This window comes from Cyprinodon variegatus, unplaced genomic scaffold (genome assembly GCF_000732505.1).
Source record: "Cyprinodon variegatus isolate N-32 unplaced genomic scaffold, C_variegatus-1.0 Scaffold474, whole genome shotgun sequence".
NCBI lineage: Eukaryota > Metazoa > Chordata > Actinopteri > Cyprinodontiformes > Cyprinodontidae > Cyprinodon > Cyprinodon variegatus.
In genome coordinates this window covers 119217-131099 of record NW_015150927.1, presented here as the reverse complement: position 1 = coordinate 131099, position 11883 = coordinate 119217, and the positions used below count along the sequence as shown (strand labels likewise).

General features: G+C 36.8%; 1 protein-coding gene across 2 annotated transcripts in view; it reads left to right on the top strand.

Moving 5' to 3' along the window:
* The window catches only part of LOC107094276 (cadherin-10-like), a 56065-nt gene that overhangs the window by 27458 nt on the left and 16724 nt on the right, over positions 1-11883 (top strand). For both annotated transcript variants that reach the window (XM_015389804.1, XM_015389803.1), the window contains 6 exons: positions 4187-4306; positions 5545-5712; positions 5841-6022; positions 8687-8940; positions 10685-10821; positions 10940-11061. In XM_015389804.1, coding sequence (XP_015245290.1) covers positions 4187-4306; positions 5545-5712; positions 5841-6022; positions 8687-8940; positions 10685-10821; positions 10940-11061 — 983 coding nt within the window. The remainder of the gene's footprint in view (positions 1-4186; positions 4307-5544; positions 5713-5840; positions 6023-8686; positions 8941-10684; positions 10822-10939; positions 11062-11883) is intronic.

Genomic DNA, 11883 nt, shown 5'->3' with positions numbered 1-11883 from the left:
TTCTTCAGTTTGTTCGGTAGATTTCCTTAAGATTTTTTTTTTTACCGTGGTTATATCCTTTTTCTATTTCAGACAGAAATCCCAGAAGAAATTGTTCAGCTCTTTCTATCTCATTGATCATTTTTTTATTGGCTGTTTTTAGAGTTTTTTGAAAATATTCTTAGTCAATCTGCATTTTAATTCTCAAGCTGTAATTATAGTTTCCTGTGTTTGTTTGTTTATGTCTTAGCTTCTTTCTATTAAAGATGTGATGAAAGATGTTAGTGTCATGGTGCAGTGAGAGGGTTATGCTAATTTTAGCTTATTCGTAATTTAGATCTACATAATCCTTTGAGAATAAAATACTTTGTTTTGACTATGGAAACGATGGGTATTCTACACTAATATGTTCTTTCACATGGGACAGACTGCAGATAGCTGGCTCTTCTATTTTTAGTGTTCTTGTTTTGTTCTTTTTTGTTTTTTAAACTTCAGGAGAGGTTTTGTTACCATTCCAAAAGAGTTAAAAAAACAATCTACTGGACTTTGTTTCCAAGTTTGAAGATGTTTCGCTTCCCATCCAGGAAGCTTTTTCAATTCAAAATGTCGGATGATTATGACCTGGATGACTCAGAGTCTTTACCAGCATTTTGTTACCATGTTGGTGATGAATATTGGTTTATCAAATATTGTGTTCCTTCCCATTAATTGCAACTTACTTTTAGTAATATTCACTTTTTATTTTGCAACTGATTCCATATAACCTGGTGAATTAAATTAAATATAGCTCTCAAGTTTAGTTCTACATATTGTTAAACCAGGGTTGCTCCAATCCAATCTCCTCAGGGAAATTAAGAATGGGATACATACTGCCCGCCTACCAAAATGTGCTTTTAGCCATGAAACACCACAACAATTTACTTTTTTATGCTCTGACTGTTCCTCTTTAGAAGATTAAATTATGGCATCTTCTAAAATAGCCATGCGAACGTCTTCCTGCGTTGCCATGTTTTGGTTCAGCTGTGGGCCTGGCACCTCTTACTTTCATCACAGCTGTAAGTCTAGCTTTAAAGTGTAATACTGCAAAGTGATTCGCCAACGGTTTTGGGTCTGACCGGAAGGATCTCAGCTGGAGCTGTATAAGGTGCATTCTCTTGTATTTGTGAGTATACAAATACATCTTGAATTAACCTTGCAGACAAGGTTAGATTCCATTATATTAACAACACTCTACTCTATATTAACAACCCGCTCACAAAAATATCATCATCAATATTCATGCAATTATTTAGAAAAGCATCCTAGTTTAAACAGAATATTGTTTAGTCTGCTGTTACATTTTGATAAGATATATTGTATATTTTTATTTTTAAACTAGATTAATGGCTAAAAAAGAAGGTAAGTGACTTTTTGTCACACAAGTAACTTCAAACATGCAGAACATACATTTCTTTAAGTTTCTGGAGGCTTCTTGTACCAGAAAGTTTGCATTAGTTCCCCCTTGTCCCCGTGGATTTGTAGGATGGTTTTGCCTTACTTCCCGCAGATGCCATTAGATTGCATCACACTCGGGTTTATTGAGGTTGAGGGCTTGGATGAACACCTCCGTTCTTTTTTCTGTGTTCTTTGATCCCTGCTTACACCGTTTTGAAGATACTCACTGCTTTTCTCATGAGCTGTTTTGGCAGGAGGGCAAATGTTATAGGAATGGAGCTAAGAAGTCTTATGTTGCTCATTTTACAGCTCAGTAGTCATAATGTTATGGCTGATCAGTATATATTTAATAGAATATTCTAAGACACTGTTAGATGCAGAAACGGCAAGCCGCAGTGATAATGTGCTGCTTTTATTCAGCATTTTTTTCTTCAGGTCTCAGACTGTTGGTCAGCCTCATTGGGCATTCATAATAAGTAATGCCATTTGCCATTTTTAATAGGCAGCAGAAATATTGAAAGTTTAGATTGTCACAGTCTTTCCAATTAAGTGTTTGCTTCATTGCACTCCATTCGAAATCAAGTAATGGGAATAAATCGGTTGGCATGAATATAAACAAAGCTTATGAAAATAATGCATGCAAGCTGAAATCAATCCTCAATTACGAAGCTGCAAATTAATACACAGGAGCAATCAGGGGTAAATCAAAAAACCAATTGCCTTTATGACAAATAACAATACCCAATTTGGAATTCATAAATGGGTGTTCTCAGATTTCCCAGCTGCACCGACTGCGGGGAGAGGTGTGTGTCAGGGTCACCGCTACTCATCTGTGGACTAATAAGCTGCCTCACATGTTGAAACTGAACACGTTACTTTATCAAGGCAGCCAGCCATGAAAAATCAGCACCCCCACCTCCTCTACTGCTTTACGCTATCAGTGGAGGAACTGAGTGAGACAGATGTTTGGGGGATCATTAGTATGCACAGAGACACTCTGACCCAAACAGGACATGGCAGAGGTCTCCTGAATGCCAAGGACAGTATCAACAGTGTGCGTTACTAAAATCTTCGACCGGATGAAGCAGCTTCATTATTGCTTTGGTTTGTTAATGTCTGAGAGGTCTACATTTGTTCTTAACTTTAAATGCTTGTTTGTTTCTCTTGATTTTATAATGGTGTGATAAAAATATTGAGGTGTAACACTAGGACGGCATTAAAATAAAATTAAACTCCACAAAAAGAAAATATTTCTAACCTCTTTTAAGGTTGAAAATGTAAAAGCATGCGTTTTAAAAATACATAAGAGCTTTGCTGGGCTACAGAAAAAAGGAGTCAACTCATATTTTCCGTAAAAAAAAACATCCAAATTAACCCCTAAGGCTTTTGGAGTATTTATTCTTTTAAAGTATTTAAAATAATAAACATTTAAAACTATTTGTTGTATTATAATGTTACTATTTGCAACTCCATCAACTGGACAACTTAATATTAATGTCCAGCCCTACTTTACAACTTAAAACTGAAGGAGGAAATGTGAAGGAGTAGTTTCCAAAAATTTTATCTCTGAAATACTTCCCTAAAGGTGATGATCTGAAAAACTTTTGTGGACAAACAAGAGAAATGTGGAATCTTTAAGAAAATATCCCTCTAAAACACGATGAAAGGAAAAAAAAAAACAGCATTGTTCCAACAGTCAAATGTGGTGGCAGTAAATTAATAATGTAATCTTAATAATATGTATTAATAAAGTCTATTAAATGCGTGCAAAAGCATGCAGGAACCCAAATTTCCTCTTGTACGCTCTGTTTAAAAGTTGCTGTTTGAATCGCTCATACAAGCTTACTTTCCAAAAGAAAATGCTTAATTTTTCAACTATGTCCATCTCACCACCGCTAATTAAAAATGGGTACGAGAACGTAGGATGGCCCCATGTAAATATATCCGCAGAATGATTGACAATTAGGAGGACCACTAATTTTGATGATTCACCTGGAAAAAGAACATCCTCCACTGTACCTTTAAGCTGAAATACACTTTTGTTTTGCAGCCAAACATCGGTTTAAGAAGTTAATGAAGATTTTTAAGTGGCCTGTTGAAAGCATAGACTAAATCTCATTTAGATATTCCAGCATGGCCTTCAACAGGTTGCTGCTTCTCAAAAATCCATCTGCCTATTTATCTAAATTTGAAACAATGCTAAAAAGAAGAGTTGGTCAAAATTTCTCCATATCGATGTTACAGTCATAGGATACACAGAGATATACAGACATAAATCTGTGAAGGGAAATATATTAATGCTAATGATAATCTTATGACGAGATGGGTTTTGTTAAGCATTTTCTTTACCTTTGTATGTTTAAACTGTATAAAGAAATCTAAATCTGGTAAAGCAGATTCTTCACAGTTATGAGAATTATAAAATAAATAAAAAAACGATGGAATTTAGCCTAAAATAAATGAATAAAGTTTGTTTCTGGATCAATTTCATATCAATCTATCAGTGTCTTTAACTATGCTACAGTAATCATAGTTGCTTTTAGGCCATCTAGTCAGTCCTCACTGGTTAAAACATGAGTAATGTCAGAGCATGGAGTGGTATTAAAATCTGTTTGTCAGAAAAATTGCACGGCTGAAGGACTGCTATGAGGCCTGCAACCTGCCCGTGCAAATTAAATAGAAACAAAAAAATATCTGGACTCAATCTCTACATCACTGCTTGGTCACAGCATTTGCAAGAAATTAAAGTGTGCATTTTCTTTGCCTTTGACAGGTACCTCTGTCGTTACTGTAACCGCCACTGATGCAGATGATCAAACGTACGGGAACAGTGCCAAGCTTGTGTATAGCATCCTGCAGGGACAGCCATATTTCTCTGTGGATTCAGAAAACGGTAAGACAAACGCTACAAGGTCTCTGACAGGTCCTCTAATGTCATAGTAACTGACATGTTTTCACAACAGGAAATGTCATTTTAGCATATTTCCATTATTTCCATCGTGAAAACAAAAACAAAGCATTTTAAGGGGGGATTTGATTTTTTTCTTCTTATATCAGCTACCGGTTGACTAATTTTAGAAATACTTAACCGTTTACCTTGGATGGAAGAGAAGAGATGAATAGAATGAAGTGTTAAATTTAAAGCCTGCTTGAAAGTTTTTAGTTCAGTATATTTGTAGGTCTTTTTCGATTTGATTATTTAACAAAAAATACCACTACATGTGAGAATAAAGTCAAACACTGATGCAAGGCGATAAGTTACAGCACCTATACAAAATCAGCATGTTAAACAACACAAACCACATGTATCTTACTATGCGGTAATTGGAATTACCATTACAATGGGTTGGTATTAAATTGCAAAAGGAGGATTATATGTTGGTAACCTAAACATGAGAGTTTGGACCATAACAGTAAACATTAACGTAAACATCTCTCAGAACATCTAAAGAAGCATGATGCATCATATATTGAACCTTTATATATTTCTGAGGCATATAAAGTTTAGATTCTCATGTATGTGACGTAAAATAGGGTAATGGTGTGTGGTGGGAAAAAAATGTTCCCATATATTCCTTTTTTCTTCCATTTTAAAACCTGAATCTTAGCTTTCTTTGTTTTGTATATTGTATAAAAGTATTAAGTAAGGCTGCACACCAGCTTGACAAGGCTAGGCATTAGAGTTACCATTTCGACACCTGAGAGTCTGATGTGTTTTGGAAATTGAGCCTCCTTTAGGTTCGAGGTTATTTAACATCCCTATGTTTTGTTGCTAACTGTCTGTAACCTGTTTTGGTTGTAGTACATTTAAATCCCTTTCAGCTGTTCATTTGAGTGTTAAGTAGTTAGTGAAATCTTTTGTCTGACCAGAAAAGACACAACACTGTTCTGCTGTACAGAATTAATAAATACTGCTTGAATCAATCTATTTCTTCTTAAATAAGACAAGGACCAATTTTTCTGATAGAACGCTGTTAAAAAAAATAAAACAGGGATCTGAACCCAGTCAACCATTTTAAAGACAGTTAACAATATTGTTTGATTAGATTAGAATGATTGCCCATCTTGATATCTAACTTTTAGCATGGTAAAAAAAAAAAAAAAAATCCAACGGTCTTACTTTTTTTCTAGGAACCATTAAGACTGCTCTACCTGGCATGGACAGAGAAGTCAAGGAACACTACCAGGTGGTAATTCAGGCCAAAGACATGGCTGGACAAATGGGTGGACTTTCAGGGACCACAACAGTCAGCATCACCCTCTCTGATGTCAATGACAGCCCGCCACGCTTTGCTAACCGTAAGAAGTTGGTTTTCTCATATGTGTTTACATATTTATATCTATATCTAGGTATTCCCACCGATTTAGCAGATATTTAAACACTAGAGAACATGTGTGCTATGTCATCTCATCTGAATTTGATTTAGACTCCTTCCGTGTGACCACTGTGGAGTCTACCGAGATAGGTGGTGCCATCGGACGCATCAAGGCCGATGATCCCGATGTGGGCCATAACGCTGAGATGGAGTATAGCATTGTTGGTGGTCATGATACATTCAACATCATTACTGACCAAGCTACACAGGAAGGTGTCATCATAATTAAAAAGGTACTGGCCTCGCCTTCTAGAAGTACTTCTTTGTCATTATAAAGTGCGGCATTCAGTTTAATTTAGTGTTATTTTGATTATTAACATAGGAGTGAATCACTATAGAGTGGAAAGAAATAACCTCTAATTTGTTTTTTCTTACAATTATAAATCACCATTTTCAGTTACCTTTGGTCAAATAGCCCCTTTAACCAATTAGCCTCATCTGTAATTCAATTTCAATGTAAATGCAGCCAGTTTCTGAAGGCTTTAAAAGTAAGAAAAAACTGATAAGGAAAAACTATTCTGCTGACCAAAGAATAAAACAGACAGGGAGAAAGGGTTTTAGATTGGAAAACTATATCCACATTTCTTTAACTGATCCTGAACAAACTCTTACGCTATGCTCAAACTGCAGGCCTTGTTGCCCAATTCCGATTTGTTTGTGAAATCCGATTTTTTGCGTTGCTGTTCACATTTCCATATATATATATATGCTATTTGTATATGATCTCCTGTGTGAACTGCATTCATACAACCTAAGTGTCATGCATGCGCAGTAGATGATGCAATGACCTCACAACCAAGCGTGCTATGTGTTTATGGATGTAAACATGGATGGTAGCGCTGGAGAACATCTAGCGATCTTTCCCAACCTTAAAAACCTTATGTTTAACCATCTTTCCAAGATGGTTAAACATAAATACTACTCTGCGCATTGTCGTCCACCATTGTTGTTGTTTTTCTTGCCACTTCTGTGTAGCAGGAAGCAGAATAGTGACCTATGTCAGTTACTAAAGGTGTTCAGGTCGGATGAATGTGACCTGGCCGTTGAGACACAGGTCGCATTTGAAAAGATCAGATTCATATCGGATTCAGGACCACATAACCAAGTGGCCTGGTTATACTAGAAAAAATCGGATCTGTGTTATTCAGACAGCCATGAAAAGATCAGATCCAGGTCGCATGTGGGCAAAAAGTTCAAAGTTGGGTCACTTAAGGTTGCTGTGTGTACCTAGCCTTAGAGTTGTAAAGACTCGACAGTGAGGTCGAGCAATTGGAAGGTTTAGCTCAGGGGTGTCAAACTGATTCCAGAAAGGGCCGTGTGGCTGCATATGGAGTGATTTTTCTACCAAAACGTTGTACAAAAATGCATGTTGCGCACACACATAAAGCATGTTTCACACAAACAAATCTTATCACTCACAAATAAACATGTTGCACACAAATAAATCTTACTGTTCACAAATAAAACTTGTGTCACAAACTCTCCTCTAATGTCACACACAAATAAAACTTTTTTTTTTTTCAAACTGTCCTTAAATGTTGCACACACACAAAAATTAGTTTTACAAACCGGACTCTAACATTACACTGAAAATATCATTTGTAAATTGTCACCGAGCACAAAACGATCTCTGCTTGCATACGAAACAGCGTCTCCTCGCGTACGAGACAATTCTTCACACTCCGCGGTAAGTTTCTGCCAAAAGTCACGTGATACATGGAGAATTGTCATTCTGACTAACCATCAGTCGGAGGCGCCAAAGAATCAAAACAACAGGTGTTAGGTCAAGCTGCGTTTCCCCATCAGATACGATACGTTTTGGCAGGAAAATCACTCCATAGCTGCAGGTTTTCTTTCCAACCAAGCAATAGCACACCAGACTCCATTCATCTTATCAAGTCATCATGTTCAGATTGGACTCACTTAATGAGATGGCTGGAGTCTGGTGTGCTTTTGCTTGGTTGGAAAGAAAACCTGCAGCCTGACGGTCCTTTCTGGAACCAGTTTGACACCCCTGGTTTAGATCAAGGAATATTGATGTTGTAGAACGGCCTAGTCAAAGTCCAGACCACATTATCTTTGGAATCAAAGGTCAGAAACAGAGCTATTCACAGGCATTCTGAGCTTCAGCCATTTTGCCAAGAATGCAAAAGTTTTTGGTTAATAGCTGGGAAAAGTTGGTAGAGGCATACCGTTATTTTTTTTTTCTCCCAATTCCTAATTAGGTTGTTCTTTGTTCTGCTTTGTCATAAAAACCACAGTAATGTCTGCTTGTACAGTAGTTGTGACAAAACAAAATGAGAGATAGGATGTGAACACCTTTATAGGACACGGATAATCAGATTTTCTGTCTACTTTATCATCTTTGAAAGTTTTTAAAAACAGCTTAAAGGTTCTAAGTTTGATAAAAAAAACAATAAAAAAAAAACTTGGGGTTGACATTAAGCCTAAACTTATTGAATGTTTCCATTTCATTCACATCTTTGCTGTATTTAAAGCCAGTCTCTGGATGTACAAAACCTCTCACTCCCAACAATACCACAGAACATTTAACTCCAGCATGATTTCTTATGAAGAAATAATGTCCCCTGATAACATTTATTCATGTAAAAAAGATATGACGGGATTTATTTTTTGAAGCGCAGTGTAAAATCAGATATCATAAGCCTGTAAAATGAATAATATAAAGGAGTCTTTTGCAAGGAGCTCTCTTTAGTTTCCCCCTAAGATCTTCCAGTTTTCCTGACTTGGATTTGTTACTCTGAATTTGGAGAGGGGGTAAGATAAAGGCAGACAAATGAAATGCATGAATCACATATCAAAATCCCGGAGGCAGGCTTTCTTTTTTAAATGGAAAAGTCTACAGCTTTCTTTCTTTGCTGCTCTTTCATCTGCAGGCTCTGGATTATGAAAGTAAGAAGGACTACGATTTCAGAGTGGAGGTGAAAAACACCTACTTAGATGCCAGGTTCATCCACGGTGTGCAGTTCAAAGACTACGCCACGGTCAAGGTGACGGTGGAGGATGTGGACGAACCACCCGTCTTCACCCGTAACCCTTACATCATTGAAGTGCACGAGGACACGGCCGCAGGCAGCTTCGTTGGCGTGGTGCTGGCCAGGGACCCTGATGCTGACAACAAGCCAGTAAAGTATGTTTCCCAGAACACTGATCCAAACTGGTTTTCAGGGTTTTTTAGATTTTGATTTATTTGAAAAAAGAAAAAAGCGAATGGAAAAATAATTGTACTACCTGACTTAAGTCCTAATCCAATACTCAGAATGTTTCCTTTTTCCCGCCAATCCTTTTTCGCTTCCTTCTTGCCTCCTAAATCTTTTCATCCTTCCTTCTGGATTTTCCCTCCATTTCATCGTTATTTATGTCCTTACTCCATTCTTTGTGTCGTATTGTTCTTTCTTTGTTGGGTTCTTACAACTTGAGTCCTACATTCTTTACTTTCTTGTGTTGTTCCTTTCTTTTTTGGATTGTGCAAAACTGCTCCCCTCTTTGGTGCTTCGTGATGCTTTCATCATTGCTTGCTTTTTACCTCTTCATCTCAAGTATCCTTTTTCCTCTCAACTTGTGTCATTTCTTCTTTCCTTCCTTGTGTCATGTTCTCTGTCTTCCTTCTGCTTATCCTTCCTTCCTTCAAGTTCTCCTGTCTTGTAATCTTCCTGTTTTTGCAGGTTTCACATTTAAAGCCTGGCTGCTCCAGTTTAATATCACAAGAAATAAAGTTTAAGGTCTAAAGAGCCCTAAGGTCTGCAACTTTATGATATATAAATATATAATATATAAATCTGTTCTTAAGGGTTATCAGAATCTGCTAACATAGGACGTCACAAAAAAAATAAAAATAATAATAATCCTAATTTGCCATATCGATTCATTCAGCTCATAGCTGCCTTTCGGTGCACATATGGCAGCCGCCTGTCCCCTGTCGCTGGAGAAATGCCGCACCACACGACGTGCTGTGTTGCATATTCAAATCTCAGCTGAACATGAGAGGTTACTATGACAAATGAGCTGACTCGAGGAAAAAAAAGAGGCGTCAAATTTTTGACAACAGAGAATACTTTTCCTTTAGGGGGGGCTGCTTCTTTCTTTTCTGTCTTCTGAAAACAAATCTATGCAAATTAAACAAACAAAAACTAACTTACTGCCTAAAGCCAGCTATTTCAATTACAACTCAGCAAGGTCCAAGATATATTTGGAAAGCTTTTTATTTCTAGTTAATATAAATTCAAGTGTTAATGCTACTTTCAAGAGTATTCAGAAGTCTCAAACTATGACATTTCATCAAGTACAATCACAAAACTCTGTGTTTAGTCAGTTTTATGTGATAAACCACCGCATGACCGTGTACATTTTGTATCTGTTAACAAGGTGAAGGAAAATATTTTATAGATTTTATTATTTTATCTTCATTGCCAGTTAACTGTGAAATATGTTTGTGGAATTATTATACTGTGGGGTTGCTTTTTTTTCAGCATGGACAGGGAAGCTGGTCACAGTGGATGGGATAAGTACAGTACACTGAGGATTGGTAATGTCTGTATTAGTCAACGTACAGTTTGAAAAACATGTCCTAAAAAAAGAAAAAAGATGATTGGGAGTGGTGGCCTAGTTGTTAGGACATTGCACTTAGATTCCAGAGGTTCTGAGTTCAAGCCCCACTCCCACAGACTGCCACTTTAGGGCCCTGAGTAAAACCTTTAATCCCACACTGCTCCTCAGGTACCACACAATGGCAGCCCACTGCTCCCCAAGGGGATGGGTTAAATGCAGAGAGTTAATGTTGTTTTGTACTTGTTGCGATGTAACAACAATAAAGTTGAATTGTATTTTCTATTCTATTCTGTTCAAACTAATGATGTCTTGTGTTCCTCCTGCAGATACTCAATTGACCGACACACGGATCTCGAAAGGCTTTTTAACGTTGATTCGGTAAACGGTACCATCACCACTCTGAAAGCACTCGACAGAGAAATGTCCAAATGGCACAACATCTCTGTGGTGGCCACTGAAATAAGTAAGTCCCTTTCTCTGTACCTTTAAAAGTTCTCCTCAGTTCTGCAATTATTGATATCGGAGCATCAGGAAGGTTTGAAATCTATTTGTGTGTGTGTGTGTGTGTGTGTGTGTTATAGATAACCCTCGCCAAACCACTCGAGTACCTGTATTCATCAAGGTGTTGGATGTCAATGATAACGCCCCAGAGTTTGCCATGTCCTACGATACATTTGTCTGTGAAAACGTCAAAGCAGGACAGGTGTGTCAAATATTTTGAAACAACTCAGTCTTGCATTCTGGTTTTAAATTTTATTGCAGCTTGACAGTGCAGTAATGTTCATTTAAAATGGTCTAATACTATTAGACATAAAGTTTTCTGTTTAGTTCTGATTTTGACTCTTTCTCTGAATTTTGTTTATTGGTTACAAGGTTCAAGCACCCAGAGTTTAGAATTATGCCTCAGTAGAGTTTAACATTCTTAAATAGTCGCTAAATATACATAGAGTCTTGCCTGAGTTTCGGTTTGTCTTTGTAAAGAGTGACTCTGATTCCTACTTTTCCATAGGGCCCTCTTCTTACTTCTTTTAGCAGATTTCATTCAAACAAAAGAAATTAGAATAAGGAAAAGTAGTGATACTTCCCCACTTTATTCCTAATCCCATTCTCAAAATAAAATCTTATATTTTAAAAATTCTTATGTTTTATTTATTTATAGGTGCAATATTTTAAATCAAAATGTAAGCACCCAGCTGTGAAAAAAAAATAGACATAAGAGATTTAATACATATAGATTATGGGAATAATAGAGGAAAAACTTAGGGATGCACGATATAATCGGCCCCCTATCAGTATCGGCCTGTATCCACCTTAAAACTGAATATCGGACATCGGCCACCCCACCGATATTTAACCCGATATTTAACCAGCTTCTAAATTTCTAAAGTCAAAAAAAAAAAAACTTCTTCTTCCTCAAAAACTTCTTTTTTACAGACTTAAAAAAAGACGAGGGAAAAAATATCGATACATTAAAATATCACAATATCTTCGTATGCTGATATATTGCCATTTAAAAACACCATAT